Raw genomic sequence first — 16,247 nt, forward strand, 5'->3', positions numbered from 1 at the left:
GCTTGTAATATATGACTCACCAGGAGGCTTTCCTTTGCCTCTCTCCCATTTATTTTTAGCTTGCAATCCCCTCGGAAGACTTTCCGAGATCAGAGCAGCGGCGTAAGCACGTTGCGTGACATAACATGGCTGCGCTGAGGTCACCTTCTTAAAAATAAACCAGGGCACACCCGGGATGGGCAAAGGTGCTCCCATTTTCATCGTTTTAACATCAATCATCCGTGCCAGCCTCGGATCCCGCTCTGGGGAATCGCTGCTATCCCAGAATGCGTCAGCTGCGTGCCGAGAGCTTGCAGGAGCGTGCCGAAATCCCGGCTGATGTATTTAAATGTTGTATTCCCCAAGCGGAGCTGTGAGCAGGAGCATCTTCTTTCAGAGGTGTGATGGGTGGAGGGATCACGCCAGGGTCCATGGGGCTCCCTGTTGATTCCTGGCTGGGTCACGTTGGGAAAGGGGCAAGAGAAATCAGTTTTCCCAGTGGGAAAAGGGGCTGTGGGCTGAGATGGGGAAAGCTGAACCTCAGGAAATACAGACAATTGTTTGATTTTTAATTTTAAAAAAAAAGTCAAGCAATAGACTGAAACAAGGACCAGGTTGGAGATGGAGAAATATTTAAAAGAACCGTTACATTTTTCTCTTAGCTATATGTTTTTCTTTTATACACATAATTTTGGTCCAGGTCTTCGCCTTGCTTATTCACGTGAGAACGAATCGAGCTTTCACATCCCATGGCCTGGTTTCTAACTCACGCACTCGGCAAGGATGAGATGATTAAACCCAACTCACTCACAAAATAGTCGCGCAAATCCTCTTAGCTGAGCCTTGAGTACGTTTCCACCCTGATTTTTCCCCTCTCCCTCCATATAAAGGGTTCCCAGGGCCCGGGTTTCACCCCTTGTTTCTCTGGGTGTAAATGAGAATAAGCAAAGACGAACTGGGAAATGCATGCCCATGGGGGAAATCGGGCCAGATTTTTAGCCATTAGGGGTTTTAATCTATTGAAACATTTTCCTGGTGATGTGCACCTTTCCATCCATTTTGGAGCATCTTCCAGCTGGGATGTTGACCCAAGGCCGCACGTGACTTAGTCCATAGCTTTTCTTTCCCCTAAAGCAACAAATTAAAGGCTCTTTATGAAGCTTATGCTGAGGATCAGGCTGACATTATATACCAAAGAGACATTATATACCAAACATTCAGGCATTATATGCCAAATCTGCTCCCTTTGTTTAATTCTCTGCCCTTTTATCTTGGAAGGGGAGCTGCTGATGGGGGAAAGCTTTCCCATCACCTGCGTGGGAGCAAGAACAAGCCAATAATCGCCGTCTGGAGCGAGAGAAAGCCCAGGGAGCGACAAGGCTGCTCCGAAGATGCTCAAGATGCTCATGCAGAGTTGTCATGGGCACGACACTCTCTGTAGTCATCTCCATGGCTACCTCGGCGCCGAGCAGAGGGGATGCAAACGATGTAGGAAAGGCGTTGTTAGCTTAAATGCTGCTCGCTCTCTCTCGGCTGGTGTAAATAAGTAATGCTCGGGATCATCCAAGAGGTTTATCTCCAGGGATGACGGCTGGTTTTTAGCCGGAACTTGAAGGCAGCTGAGATTGCAGATGGTTTTTTTTATGAAAAACTGAGGTTTGTAGCATCTCCCCTAAGATATTTCTACAGTGGACGCACGGGGGTACAAGTCCATGATGTACTCAGATGAGGCTCAGGTTATTTACTTGCCCTTAGCCAACACGATCGAAAAACGCAGATAATATTCCTGCTTCTGACCCAAGATTATGCTATGGGAATGGCCAGCCTAAGAAATAAAGCTGTGTAGGAAGCTGAGTTTTGACCAGGGTGTGGAGAAGGAAGCATTTTGAAACGAGGTTTTTTCCCCCAGCTAGCAATTTTTTTTGTAACAACAGCAAAGATTATGCACAATAGGAACATCTAATTAATACAGTCTGGAGCTGAGATGTGCTAGCTTTAGGGGCTGAGCGGAGATGCCAGAGCCAACAACTCCCCTAAAGGATTTCTCCTTAATTTTATCTCCTTAACTTTTCCAAAACAACTCCCGACGCAGTGCGAACACCGTGGCTTGCAGCCTGCGCGGAGAAAGCTGGGACAATAAAAGTCATGTTAAATCTGTGCAGAGGGCTTGAATGACAAGGGAAGAAGCCCACAGGCTTTTCAGGGCTTGGAGTTGCTGCGATCTCCATGCCACTGAGAGCAAAAACCAGAGGTGTCAAGCACAGGCAGCATTTTATCTAGCGATGCTTCGAGAGGACGGAGGAAAATGGTTTATAAGATGATGAACATAAACCTTGGTCTGAGTCCACATGTGGGAGCAGCACCGGAGGACAAACCCCAGCTTGGTGTTTTGCTCCAGTGATGGGCAGAGACTTTTTTTTTCTACATATAATTATTCCTAAAGCTGCGTCTGGTTGAACTACACAACTCTAACGTGCCCTTTTCCCAGCAGCTCCGGTGACCTCAGCCCCCGGCTTGTTTTTCAGCACATTTCTCAGCAAGCCCAGAGAGGCTCTAGGGAGGGAATAATGATCAAAGTACAGAAACCGGAGGAAATTAGTTTTGCATTTACAGTGGCGGGTCGGGAGCAGCTGTTTATCCTGAGCTGGGGGGACACTGGGCAAATCGTTCACACCCGGCTCGGCGCAAGGAGGCTTCCCGCAAACAAAGCCCCATCCGCAGCCGTTAAATAGCAAATAAAAACTAGCACTAATAATACAACAGAGTTTATTTTTCTCAGGGTGTTTTCTTGTCCGTATTCTGGCCTGAAACATCTGTGCCGTCCAAAATATTTTTATGCTATCAGTAATCCAAGGAGCTTGTCACGTTAAAAATAAAGGAAGCTGGAGCAAAGCCTCTGGGACTTGATTTCTCACAAAGCTTAGCCTGTTTGGGAGCTTGGCTTATTCTGCTACGGATTCATTAGGTCATCCATTGCCCGAAGAAAAGGAAAGTTTGATATAATTATGTCAACTCCTCAGCTGAGATTAAATGAAATAAAGCTGAGAATTGGGGTCTTATTGCTCCCTCACTAATCACCGGAGCTTTCCCGCACAAATAGCTTCAAAAGGAACATTTTTGGGGACTGGGACGGGAACGAAGTTTTGAACAACTCTTCGTGGCAGCTGTTTTGTATCTACGTTTTCTGAGTTGTTTTCAGGGAATGATGGGAAAAACAGATGGACGAGGTCATGGATCCTTTCTCTAGAGAAAAAAGGAGGTCGGTGTTCCTTGAAAAATGGGGAGGAAAAAAAAAGGGGGAAATGAAATAACAATAGTAAACCTGGATACTATTTTAATTCCAGAAATAGGCTGATTCTGGCAGAATTGGCTGCAAGCGCTTTTCCTGTATTTCTCCATCGTTCCGGGAACAGAGAAGAGAGATTTATGTCTTGAAATAGGTGTTGGTGGGGAACCGCACCTGGGCTGAGCAGAACTCCTGGATCTCTGCCACAGACCCAACCCAGCGAGACAGAGCCGACAATGCCGCTGCCCTCCAGCCCTTTGAATTATTGATCTTACTCATATTAATTATAGACGCTTCTCAGGGTCAGTAGGTTGAGCACGAGGAAGGTGTGCCAGGGGAGGTGCCGCAAGAGTTGAATTTCAAGAGAGGAAGATATGAGAAGGGAAGTGGTTCAATCAACACCAGTTTAGTTAAGTCCTCGTAAGCGCACAGAACACGGACCCCAGACAAACTGAGATAGGAAAAAAACCCTCTGATGGAGGAGATACCGACTTTTTGTAGAACAATACCACATCCAGGAGCTGGAAATGAGCTAATTTCAGTCTTTAATTTATCAATACAAGTAATGAACCAGAGGAAAAGTTCGCCGGCCTATGCAAGGGTGTCCCTTTGGGGAGGGATCGGAAGTTAATCATAAACTGTGACCTTGCTTTGGGTGAGGAATCATTGTCCAGCTTGTCCTTGTTTTTATTTTTCTCTCCCCTAAAAATTAAAGTGCCCTCCAGTTGGTTTAGGACAATTTTCTGGATTATTTTTTGGTGATTTACTATTTACTCAGAGATGCAACTGCTCACATTTTTAATCCATCTGCCTCCCAGGCAGGGACAGAGATATGGCAGTGGTGACCACGCGTATTTATAATACACATCCATTTTGGGGTGAATTCCTCTGTTATTCATTGCTTATCTGTGTGCTTATCTGCTATTTATTGTGACCCAGCTACATGAAATAACTTTAGGAAGAAGAGCCAGCTGAATTTGGCTCATTTGTTTGCAAACCTGTGTAATTTTTTAATCAATGGATCAGCTAAACAAATACTATTGCATTTATGTGACTTACCATTTAAAGTAGATAATCCCTTTGCTCTTCCGCACCACATAGTGGGTATTATTTTATTTAAAATGTAGTGCTAGTGTTGAGAAGGGCTTATAAAAATGAGGCAGACCTTTCCCTTTTAATTATCGCAGAATTTCATGATTGTAAGCCTTCAAAATATACCCAGGTGGGAGCAGAAGTCACGGACGTATTTTCTGATTGAATCCCCGGTACCAACACCACTTCTCCCCACCACCAACCTTCCTCTGACCACAAAATACTCAATTTTTAAAGCTGATTTTTGCAGATGACACCACCGGATAGTTTCCAGATGGGCTGAGGACATCCCTGGGCATGGGGGGTCCTGCAGAAATCCTTCTTTGGGCTTCAGCTCCCCAAATCCCTTTTGCAAAAAGCCTTTGCAATGCTGACCTCTGCAGGCAAATACTGCATAAAACCAGCTGGCTCTAGGCAGCAATAACCTAAATAATGCATAAAACAGGTATTTTACGCATTAGTGCTGGCTGTGGGTAGCAATAGCCTTTTAATAATGCATAAAAATGGGGCATTTCTCTGTTGGTTAGCAAACAGAGGTACTTTGGTGAGGGAAATCCTCGATTTGTTTGGAAGGAGCTGATCTGCTAACTCCTGTATAGATTTTGTCAATAATTTGCTAGTTGGACAAAGCGCTTTGAAATCAGGGGATGAAGGATATGAATGAAAAGAGGCCTTTCACACCATAAAGCCATCGATGCTATAAACTGGGAGTCAAAGGCCCTGCCTGGGCTTCCTTGGGAGGGAGAGAAGAGCCAGAAACTACCTGCAGCGTACCCCCTTAACCTGCAGGTTTGCTCCTGAGACCCCACCTCTAATTAAGCTCTAATTAACAGCACCCTGAGAGCCAGAAGGGCCCCCCAGCCCTGTGGTGGGAGCGGGGTTATGTCTGCTGGGTCTCTGGGGGGCTGGAGATGGCGGTCCTGCGGGCCCCGACCCGATAGCAGAGCCCCGGCTCAGCCGCCTCCTCAGGGCCCGGCCCCGGAGCTCCCCCAGGCCCCGGAGCTCCCCAGCCGCGGCCTCCCCTCAGCCCCGCCGGGCCTGGAGCCCGCCCGGTCCCGCTGGCCTCTCAGCCGCCGCCCCGGGGCCTCCCCCGGCCCCACAGTCCCTCCACCCGCGGCCTCCCCTCAGCCCCGCCGGGCCTGCAGCCCGCCCGGCCCCGGCGGCCCCTCAGCGACCGCCCCGGGGCCTCCTCAGTCTCCCAGCGCCGTCCCGGCCCCGGCCCCCCTCGGCCGCGGCCTTGCCCCCGCCCGGGGAAGGCCAGGCCCGGCCCGGCCTGGCCCGGCCCGCAGGGGAGGCCCCGCTCCCCGGCCCCGGCCCTCGCCCCGACCCCGGCGCCTTGGAGGCCTCCTGCGGGAGCGGGTGGGCCGGGCCGGGCCTGCTCCCCCTCGGGGCTGCCACCCACCCCCCGGGCCTGAATGGGTTCCCTGTGGAAAACGGGGGAGATGGTGGCCGTGAAACAAAGCAGGCAGTGGCAGGTTTGGCTGGGGAGGACTTTAATGTGCCCACTGCCCGGGGGTCCCGGGTGCGGGGAAGCGTCGTGGGGCAGCGGGTGGGCGTCCTTCCCTGCAGGGTCTGCGAGGGGTACGCCGGTGGTTAGCGGGAGCTGCGGGGAACCTTCCCCTGCGCCCTGGATCAGCCGGGCTCCGGGAGCATCCCTGACAGGTGCTCAGACCCCGAACGTGGCCAAGGAGGAGACATCAGAAAGATCTGGAGCCCCATGGCGCATGGAGATGAGTGCCCCGTGCCCGGGAAGGATGCTCAGACCCTGAAGGGCACCGAGGAAGAGACATCAGAGGGACCTGGGGCCCTGCAAGACGTCGGAGGGACCTGGGGCCCTGCAAGACGTCGGAGGGACCCAGAGCCCTGCAAGATGTCAGAGGGACCCAGAGCCCTGCAAGACGTCGGAGGGACCCGGGGCCCTGCAAGACGTCGGAGGGACCTGGGGCCCTGCAAGACATCGGAGGGACCCGGAGCCCTGCAAGACATCGGAGGGACCCGGAGCCCTGCAAGACATCGGAGGGACCTGGAGCCCTGCAAGATGTCGGAGGGACCCAGAACCCTGCAATGCTTGGGCACAGGTTTGATGGGAATTCCTGGGGTGCGGGGCATGCCACCGCACCCGGCAGATCCCTGTTCTAGAGCTTGAGTGCCGTGACACGGGGTATGTGGAAGGGACAGGTCTCCTCTGAACCCGTAGAGCTGCAGAAGGAGGAGAAAACATCAGGGGGTCGAGGAGCCCACATCTCCCCTCCCTGCATCGTCCCACCCCAGGCAGCCTGCTTGCCCACCCTGTGCCTGCCGCTTACATGAGCCGGTTGCGGATGGGGCGGAAGTGTTTGGTGAGCCTGATGGCGAAGATGATGTTGGGTATGAGGAAGAAGGTGCAGCATCCCAGGCTGAACCAGAAAGCGTTCTGCAAGGAGAGAGCATGTGGGTCCCTGCTGAGCTGCACAGGGAGAGGCAGCCCCCAGGCTCTGGAGGGGTTTGGGGAGCCTTGTGGGGGCTGGGCCTGGTGGTGTGGGGGTGTCAGGGCTGCTGTCGGCCCTGGCTGCCCCGAATTCGTGTTGGGTGGTGGTGGGATGCTGCACCACACAGGTCCCCACTGGACCCCTGCAGAGGGATGGGGTCGGGATCCTTACCCAGGGGTCAGTGATGCGGTCGCACAGGATCACCCGCCCGTTGTCCAGGGCCGTGGCGAGTGGCTGGCATGAAGCCACGTCCTCCCTCAGCTGGAACAAGAAGCGGAGACAAGGCATAAATCCGATCTTGTCTCAGAGGGATGCATTTTGCTGCCTCGGCTCGGCTCGGGGCTTGCATGCAGCATCCGTGGGGGCTCCTGGCCCTAAAGAATTCCCCTGCAGTGAAGGCGAGCACCTACCGTCTGCCCGACCCAGTTCAGGTACTGCGTGAAGTACCGCAGCTCCTTCCTCGTGAAGCAGCCGATCTCCTGGGCAGAGGGAAGGCAGCATGGAGGGCAGGCGCCGTGGTTCCCAGCACAGCTCCAGCCCCGCTTCTACCAGCTCTGGACTAATGTCGGCTTGGAAACAAAGGCTGGAGGCTTCAGGTGCCCCTAGCACCCCATTCTCACTCTTTCTTTCTGGCTGTGGGGGAATTTTGTACCCCACAAGGGCTAATCCAGCCCTTGCTCACCTGCCGGAGGATCTGCTGGGCTTGCACAGGCAGCCGGGCTTCCACTGAGGCTGTGGTGGCCAGTGTCGTCTTCACCCGCTCCTGGGGAAGCATGGGAAGGGCAGAGCATCCTTAGAGCACTGAGCAGCAGGATGGGTGCCCTGGGGGTGCTGGGAGCAGGGTGTGCAGCACCGTGCATGTGCCAAGCTTCAAATTAGGTCTGGTTGCTGGAGGGCAGGGAAAGAGGGACCTGCCCCGAGCAGAGAAGCCCCCTCGTAGGGAGCGGGCGAGATGAAACGCCGTGGGACAGCTCTGCCAGGGGCGCTGAAATGCCCTGAGTGCTGCAGGGGGATTTCTGATTTGCAGCGGCAAATCTAATCACTAAAGGAGACCGATCCTCCCCAGATGGCATTTTTCCTGGCTCTCCCATCACCCTGTAACTGGCTTTTTGGGGCCCTGGCAGACGGGACCCATAGGGCACCACGTATTTTTTGGAGCTGAAAGAAGCCGCGCGAATACCTGGAGGTGTGGTGCCAAGCGGGAGAGGAACTGGACGCTTTCCCCCAGCTTTGCCTGCGGGACAGGGAGGTAAGAAGTGTGTGAAAGCCCCATTGCCCCTTTCACGGGGACACCACTGGGCAAATACCGGCAGCACCGCAAGCCACCAGCCCAGCGCGGACTCACCACCAAAGCTTCCTGCGATTGCACTGTGGAGTTTTGCATCTGCCACAGGGCCCGGGCCTCGGCGGCCAGCCGCCCTGCCACCGTGCCGTTCCTCTGTGGGGGGACAGCAGGGTGAGGACGTCCCCGTGGGCACGCAGGCAGCCCCCGCTGCCCACCCCACCGCTCACCTGCATTTTCTGCAGCCCCTCAAGGCTTCTCGCCAAGCCAGGGAGGCTGGTCTGCACCACGGGGTTTTTCATCTGGGGGAAGATGGAGTTGGCAGCTGCCCGAAATCCAACCCTGGAAGCTGGCCCCGGCGTGGCTGGGCCGTATCCTGCCCACAGCAGTGGGGACCAGCTCCCCGCGAGCATCCCCTCACCTCTTCCTGGAAGCGCCCGTAATCCACCTCGTCCATCCCACTGCGGGCAAAGGTCTCCAGGTCCTGCCTGCCCTCGCTGCGGAGGAGCCGCACATCGCCCAGGTGTGCCGTGAAGTCACCCAGGCGTTTTTGGAAATCGGCCGTGTACTGCGGGGGTGAGACGCGGGGGATGCTGTGGGGTTTTGGGGCCAGGCATCTCCATCCCACTAACCCCAGGAAATCTCGTGCATCCTCGCACTGTTACCAGAAGCTCTGGCTGCAGCCAGCCCTCACCTTAGGGGTTTTTAGATGCTCATCCAGGTTGTAGGACCTCTCGAGTTGCAGCACCTCCCACAGCCCCGCGCCGCTCTTGCACTCCCTGGAAGGCAAAGGGACGTGGGTGGCATGACCCCAAATTAGCCCTCCAATGTATAGGAGCAGAGCTGGGCTCCTGCAGCACCCACCGGTACGTGGCGCTGAGGTTGGAGTCCCTCCGGAGGTTGAGCTGGCGGGTGAGGTTCATGGATGGAGGCAGGTTCCCAGGGGTGTCGATGAACTGGGCCAAACGGGAGGAAAAAGAGGTCAGAGTCAGGCGCAGGCATTCCCCGCAATGATTTTGGGGGTACTCTGCCCTCGCAGGTGCATCCTGGGGTACCCCATCCCAGCCAGAGCTAGTCTTGCCTTTATTTGTATGATCCCCATTGCAGAGCTTTGCTGGGCGGTGTTCGGAGGGAAAGCAGCAGACAGCCCCGTGCAGGGACCTGCCCGTGTGTGCACGGCCGCAGGACGAGCCCTGATCCCGTTCCCAACCCTGCTCCCAGCCCCGTCACAGCGTGCTGCCGGCCCCGAGCACCCCAGGGATCCCCGAACGACGGGAGGACAGGGGTCCTGCGGGTAGGAGCATCCTTGCCTCGAGCAAATTAACAGCACAAGGGCAATTCCCCGCTGCTGATGCAAATCCAAGGGCCTAATCCTAAACTTAATCTTCTGGTTTAGGATGGGGCTTTTCTGGACGGGTTTAGGGGGAGGACACAGAGCATTTGGAGGCATTTTGGTGCACACAAGCAGATATTTGTGGGGTGATAAGTGGATGGGTGGCCACCCACCTTATAAATCTCCTGGTTGACCCAATTCCTGCAAACCAGCGTCTGGATGTTGCCCCCAACCAGGAAGGTGGCGAAAACCAGGAGGACGAGGAGCCAGGAGAACAGGAAAGCCAGGCCCACGCCGCTGAAAGAGGGAGAGGAGGCGCCGGCGGCAGCTTTGCAGACCCGAGCGGGCAGAAAGGCTTGCGGGGACCTGCCCGGCTGGCTGCAGCCCCGCGGCTCCCTCCCGTGCCCGGGCACGTCAGCTTGCCTGGGAAGGGCCCGCAGGAGCGGGGTGTGCCGGGCAGCGGGGCCAGGGCGCTGGAGCTGCCAGCTCCCAGGGAGGATTGGCTTCTCCCAAACCCGCCGGCGCAGGAGGGTTTTCAAAAGGCTTTCTGCTCAGCCGCCTCCCGGTCCCTCCCTTGGCTTTAGCCCCTCTGTCTTTTGGGGGGGGGGAAGATGGCAACAGCCCCCCCAAGCACCCGGAGAGATGCTTACACCAGGAGAAACTTTGCGCCAGCTTCTCCTCGGCACTCGTAGTCGCTCGGGTCCTCCCGCTTGGAGAGCCCGTATGCCCCCAGGGCCATCCCTGTCACGTTGCAGGCGAGGATGAGGAGGATGATGGAGCACAGCACCGTGCCCGCAATCCACCTGGAGGAAAGAGCAGCAGCGCAGGGCCTCGAGATATGGGGCTCATGCACCAGCTGGGGCTCGGAGGGGAGCTCAGCACCCATCTCTGCAACACCCCCTGCACCCCTTCGTGCTCCCTGCTGTCACCTGTACTTCTCGAAGCGCTCCACCTCCCGGAGGTATGGCTGGCTCCTGTCCTCCGCCTTCACCAGGGCTTCGCTGACGGGCCGGGTGTAGTCAGGGAGGGGGAAGCTGTTGGCGATGGACTGAACCTTCTCCGGCATGCGGGCCATCTCGTCCCGCAGATCTGCGGGTCCAAGGCCATGCTGGAGGGGTGGATGGTCCCTGCATCCCACCCTATGTCCCCAAACTGGGACTTGCCCCACGGAGGGTGTCCCCGCTCGGTCCGGCCGTCCCACTCACCCTGGATGACCTGCGCCATCCTCTCCACGGCCAGCTCCGGGATGGAGTTGAAGGTGCCATTGCCCTGCGAGGAAAGAGGGGGTGCTGAGCGGCTCGATCGGGGCTGCCCGTGGGTGCCAGACCCCCCCGCTGCACACCAACCCCCCCAACCTGGCGAATCATCTCCGCAAAGTCGCTTCGGGGCAGACCAGCCAGCGCCTTCAAAACCTTCTCCACTGACGGCACCTTGGGGTGGAAGAAGCAACCCGTGAGCCTCGGGGCTGCCGAAGGGGTGGCGGTGGTGATGGTGGGGGACCAGCACCCCGTCCCACCTTGCTGTAGTCGGCACCCAGCTCCAGGCTCTGTGCCCTGCCCAGGACGCTGGCGCAGGAGGTGCAGCGCGGGTCGTCCAGCAGCGTGACCACACGCCGACGCTGTTCCCGCAGCGCCGGCTCCAGCTCGGCCCGCGCCGATGCCAGCGCCCGCGCCGTCTTGTCGAGAATCTGTAAATGGTGCAGCGAGGTCTGTAGGTCTTAAAGAGAAAGCCCAGGGCTAGTTCACGCTGCTCCGCTCGGCCGCCCCGGCTCTCCGGCGAGGCTTCGGCACCAGCCCCGGGGAGAGCCGTGCTCGACCGTACCTCCAGCCCTGTCCTGCAGGTCCGCCAGCGCTGCGTAGGTCATCGCCTTCAGCTGCGCATGGATGGAGAGCCCCACGCTCTGGCTGAGCCCTACAAGGTACCGGGCACCCCGTCAGCATCTCACCCCAGAGAGAAGCTCAGGATGGGGCCTGCCAGTGCCCGGTGCAGTGCTTACCACCCAGATCGGAGATTATCTGCTGTCGGGGCACCTTGAACTGGTCTACCACCATCTGCACCCCCTGCCAGGAGAGAGGAGCCGGTTGGCCGGGAATAGCAGCCACCGGGAGGGGAGGGATGCCCCACATTGCCATTCAAAATACATTTTTAATGCAGCCGCGCCACCTCCTCTCGCCTCCCAAACTACTCCGTGAGGGAAACGCAGCCGTCCCTGGGCTGCACACCATGCCGGGGGAGGCTGCTCGGGGACCCACCTGGGGGACGTTGGCGATGTGCTGCCTCAGGGTGCGCAGGGTGGCCGGCACGGCCCCCAGCCCCGGCTCCATCTGCCCCTTCACCTGCTGGCTGGTGACGAAGGCGCAGATGACGCTGGTCCTGCCGGGGACAAGCAGGCGGTGACAGGGCTGCCCGGTAGAGCCTCCCAGCCCCGTCCCCATGGGACACGGTTCCCCCCACCCTGGGGTGAGGGGGACTCACAGGATGACGAGGGAGGTGAGGGACAGGCAGGCCAGCAGGCAGTGGCGGCGGCAGCCCAGCGAGCGCCGGTGGGCACGCAGACGGCCCCCGCACCGCCGGCGGCTCCGGCAGTAGCAGAAACACATCCCAGCCACCGGCATGGCCACGGTGAAGAGCAGAGCCACCGCGGCACAGACGACGTAGCCCAGCTCATACTGCACCACCTACGTGAGGGGAGAGCCCGGTCAGCACCGATGCACCCAGCTTTTGGGGTGCTCCGTGTGCCCAGGTGCCCCATCCCAGGTGGGTGCCATCCCCGTGGGATCCCCTCATCCTGGCTCACCTGTGACGTCCGCACCGAGCCGGGGTCGTTCAGGGCCGCCCTGAGCAGCTCTGCAACAGAAACCACGGTGCCGGTAAAAGAGGTCCCACCCAATGCACCCCCAAACCTCCCTGGGCAGCGGGGCCGGGACAGAGGCAGCATCCCCCTCCGTGAAGCAGCTCAGACCCCCCAGAGCAGCTCCGGACATGGGGATTGCGGCCGGCAAAACCCCAGCGGTCCCGGCACCTGTGGCGGTGGGGTCCCAGCTCCCCGGCTCAGGGCTCACCTGTGGGCAGGGGGTTTTGCTGGATGAGGTCCAGGCAGCGCCGGACGAGGCCGTAGAGGGGATCGAGCGAGCTGGGTACCCGGTGCAGTGCCGGCACCCGAATCTCGTCGTGCATGTCGGTGAAGCGCAAGACACCGCTGGGGCCGGTGAGGTGGCATTGCTGGGTGTCGGCGGGATGCAGCAGCGCCCAAGCCAGCAGCAACCCGGCCACCCCCATGGCTTCGTCGGCGAGGAGAGAGCCGGGGGTCTCCGTCAGCCTGTGAGCTGGCGGAGGGGCATGCCTGGCCCCGGATAGCTCTCTCCAGCTCGTCTCACTGCTCCGGGAAACCTGCCTGACGGGTCGGCCACCGCGCAAAGCCCAGACGCTGCCGTGGCTTGTTCCTCTGACGGGCTCCCCGGGGCGGCTGGGCTTGGCGGGGCTGTGTGGAGGCGTCTCCCAAACCATCCCAGGCCTGTTTCCCAACCCCCAGCATCCCTGAGTCACTGCTGCGGGATCCCCACGGTCACGGCCGTTCCCAGAAAGGGTGGCAAAGCCTCCGCAGGGTTTTGGGGAGAGGGTCTGGTGACGGTGAACCCCCTGTCCTCGGGCTGGAGGGTGCTCGTTCCCACCGCAGCCACCTTAGAAGGAGGGATCTGGGATGTGGGCATCACTCAGGGGGGGTGGAAGAGCCCTTGCGGGTGGACCCGTGCCTGCAGATGGGGTCCCCACGGGGCTGAATCGCCCTTTGCAAAAGCATCCCGAACCCTGGGGCAGCACCGCGTGCAATGGGCTGGGAAGGAGAAGGGAAAACAGAGGGAACGCATGGAGATGGATGGCGAGCCCCGGCCAGCGATGCCTGCTCGCCAGCCAGGTGTGAGATGAGTTTTCCGAGCTCAGCCAGTCCCTGCCTCACACCCCGAGGCAGCCATGGCTCCTTCCCGGGGCCGGATCCTGCTCACTAACATGGGCCAAGCACTAATTACAAGGTTGGCTGGAAACGAGGGAGGTTCAACCTGATTTCCCCAGCGTGGGGGGAGCAGCCCCCGTGTGCCCAGATGGCCGCGGGGCAACCCCAGAGCTGGGCCCCCTGCTCGGCTGGGCGAGTCGAGCCAGCCCTTCCCTGCCACCGGCTGCTGACGCCTCTGTCCTCCCGGCGTTGATGCTAATCCATGTGGTTTTCCTCCCTCTGGAAAAGGGGCTTTTCTCCCAGCTGGAGATGCTGGCAGCACCTTTGCATGCTGGGCAAAGGGTGCTGCTCCCCACCACCCTCTTGGGAATGAGATGCCGCGGACTGGAAAATCCTGCTCTGGCTTGGCTGAGTCCTCGTCCCAGGACAAAACTCCCAGGGCCAGGAAAGCGTGGAGTCTGAAGAGTGATTACGTGCAGGGTACATATACATATATGTATATGTGTCTGCATATGGCAAAGGAGCCCCAGCCGCTCGCACTGGTACTGGGGCGGTGATGGTGATGCTGGTGATGGTTTCCCATCCCCGCGATGGTTTCCCATGCCAACAATTTCCCATCCCAACGATGATTTTTTTTTTTTTTTGGAGGTGATTTTCATGTCCGAGGGGAAGGGATGGGGCCAGCACTGGTAACCCTGCAACGCTGACACGTGTGTGCTGCCCCGCCCTGCCCCGGTGGTGGGGATGGAGGGGTTTTGGGCTCCTTTGGGTTGTTTTTGTCCTCCCTCTCTCTGCCCCGAGGGGCAACTGCTGCTCCCAACTGCGGCTGAACCGTCCTGGTACTGTGTGGCCGTGATGGGGAGCCCGTGGGGTGGCCCTTTGTGGGGGTCCCCAGGTGGGGGTTGCTCCTAGTGGGATGGAGGACACCGGTACTGGGGGCGATGGTACTGGGCAGGTCAGTACCAGGATGGGGTAGAGATGCTGGTACCAGGGATGTTGGCATCAGGATGGGACTGGGAGTGCCAGTACCAGCATGGGGTGGGGATACCAGTACTGGGGATGCTGGTACCAAGGCAGGGACGCTGGTACCAGTGCTGGCACAGTGTGGGGATGCCAGTACAGGGTCTTTGATGCTGGTGCTGGGGTGAACCAGGGTGCTGGTGCTGGGACTGTGATGCTGGTACTGGGAAGGTGATGCTGGTACTGGGAAGGTGATGCTGGTGCTGGGGTGGTGATGCTGGTACTGGGACAGTGATGCTGGTACTGGGACGGTGATGCTGGTACTGAGAGGGTGATGCTGGTACTGGGAAGGTGATGCTGGTACTGGGAAGGTGATGCTGGTGCTGGGGTGGTGATGCTGGTACTGGGACAGTGATGCTGGTGCTGGGAAGGTGATGCTGGTACTGAGAAGGTGATGCTGGTACTGGGACGGTGATGCTGGTGCTGGGACAGTGATGCTGGTACTGGGACGGTGATGCTGGTACTGAGACAGTGATGCTGGTACTGGGAAGGTGATGCTGGTGCTGGGAAGGTGATGCTGGTACTGGGAAGGTGATGCTGGTGCTGGGGTGGTGATGCTGGTACTGGGACAGTGATGCTGGTACTGGGACGGTGATGCTGGTACTGAGAGGGTGATGCTGGTACTGGGAAGGTGATGCTGGTACTGGGAAGGTGATGCTGGTGCTGGGGTGGTGATGCTGGTACTGGGACAGTGATGCTGGTGCTGGGAAGGTGATGCTGGTACTGAGAAGGTGATGCTGGTACTGGGACGGTGATGCTGGTGCTGGGACAGTGATGCTGGTACTGGGAAGGTGATGCTGGTGCTGGGAAGGTGATGCTGGTGCTGGGAAAGTGATACTGGTACTGGGACAGTGATGCTGGTACTGGGAAGGTGATGCTGGTGCTGGGAAGGTGATGCTGGTACTGGGAAGGTGATGCTGGTGCTGGGGTGGTGATGCTGGTGCTGGGAAAGTGATGCTGGTACTGGGACAGTGATGCTGGTGCTGGGAAGGTGATGCTGGTACTGGAAGGGTGATGCTGGTACTGGGAAGGTGATGCTGGTGCTGGGAAGGTGATGCTGGTACTGGGAAGGTGATGCTGGTACTGGGGTGGTGATGCTGGTACTGGAAGGGTGATGCTGGTACTGGGAAGGTGATGCTGGTACTGGGAAGGTGATGCTGGTACTGGAGGGGTGATGCTGGTGCTGGGAAGGTGATGCTGGTACTGGGAAGGTGATGCTGGTGCTGGGAAGGTGATGCTGGTACTGGGGTGGTGATGCTGGTACTGGGACAGTGATGCTGGTACTGGGAAGGTGATGCTGGTACTGGGAAGGTGATGCTGGTGCTGGGGTGGTGATGCTGGTACTGGGACAGTGATGCTGGTACTGGGAAGGTGATGCTGGTACTGGAGGGGTGATGCTGGTGCTGGGAAGGTGATGCTGGTACTGGGAAGGTGATGCTGGTGCTGGGAAGGTGATGCTGGTACTGGAAGGGTGATGCTGGTACTGGGAAGGTGATGCTGGTACTGGGAAGGTGATGCTGGTACTGGAGGGGTGATGCTGGTGCTGGGAAGGTGATGCTGGTACTGGAGGGGTGATGCTGGTGCTGGGAAGGTGATGCTGGTGCTGGGAAGGTGATGCTGGTACTGGGAAGGTGATGCTGGTGCTGGGGCGGTGATGCTGGTACTGGGACAGTGATGCTGGTGCTGGGAAGGTGATGCTGGTGCTGGGAAGGTGATGCTGGTACTGGGAAGGTGATGCTGGTACTGGGACAGTGATGCTGGTACTGGGAAGGTGATGCTGGTGCTGGGAAGGTGATGCTGGTACTGGGAAGGTGATGCTGGTGCTGGGGTGGTGATGC

The 16,247-nt window shown here is 58.1% G+C and overlaps 1 protein-coding gene across 1 annotated transcript; it reads right to left on the reverse strand.

The window, feature by feature from the left end:
• Nucleotides 1-5,864: 5,864 nt before the first annotated feature.
• Nucleotides 5,865-12,962, reverse strand: PROM2 (prominin 2). The gene is made up of 23 exons (XM_072846118.1): nt 12,503-12,962; nt 12,238-12,287; nt 11,916-12,118; nt 11,693-11,813; nt 11,437-11,500; nt 11,262-11,351; nt 10,957-11,156; nt 10,796-10,870; nt 10,646-10,709; nt 10,370-10,529; nt 10,091-10,243; nt 9,614-9,737; nt 8,972-9,063; nt 8,802-8,886; nt 8,529-8,675; nt 8,338-8,409; nt 8,171-8,263; nt 8,006-8,059; nt 7,508-7,588; nt 7,236-7,304; nt 6,997-7,086; nt 6,664-6,770; nt 5,865-6,556 (listed from the first exon to the last, which is right to left on the reverse strand). Exons 1-23 carry the CDS (start codon nt 12,945-12,947, stop codon nt 6,493-6,495), a joined length of 2,703 nt encoding a protein of 900 aa, XP_072702219.1. The 5' UTR covers nt 12,948-12,962; the 3' UTR covers nt 5,865-6,492.
• Nucleotides 12,963-16,247: the final 3,285 nt, after the last annotated feature.

Source organism: Ciconia boyciana, chromosome 25, assembly GCF_034638445.1.
Source record: "Ciconia boyciana chromosome 25, ASM3463844v1, whole genome shotgun sequence".
In the NCBI taxonomy this organism is placed as follows: domain Eukaryota; kingdom Metazoa; phylum Chordata; class Aves; order Ciconiiformes; family Ciconiidae; genus Ciconia; species Ciconia boyciana.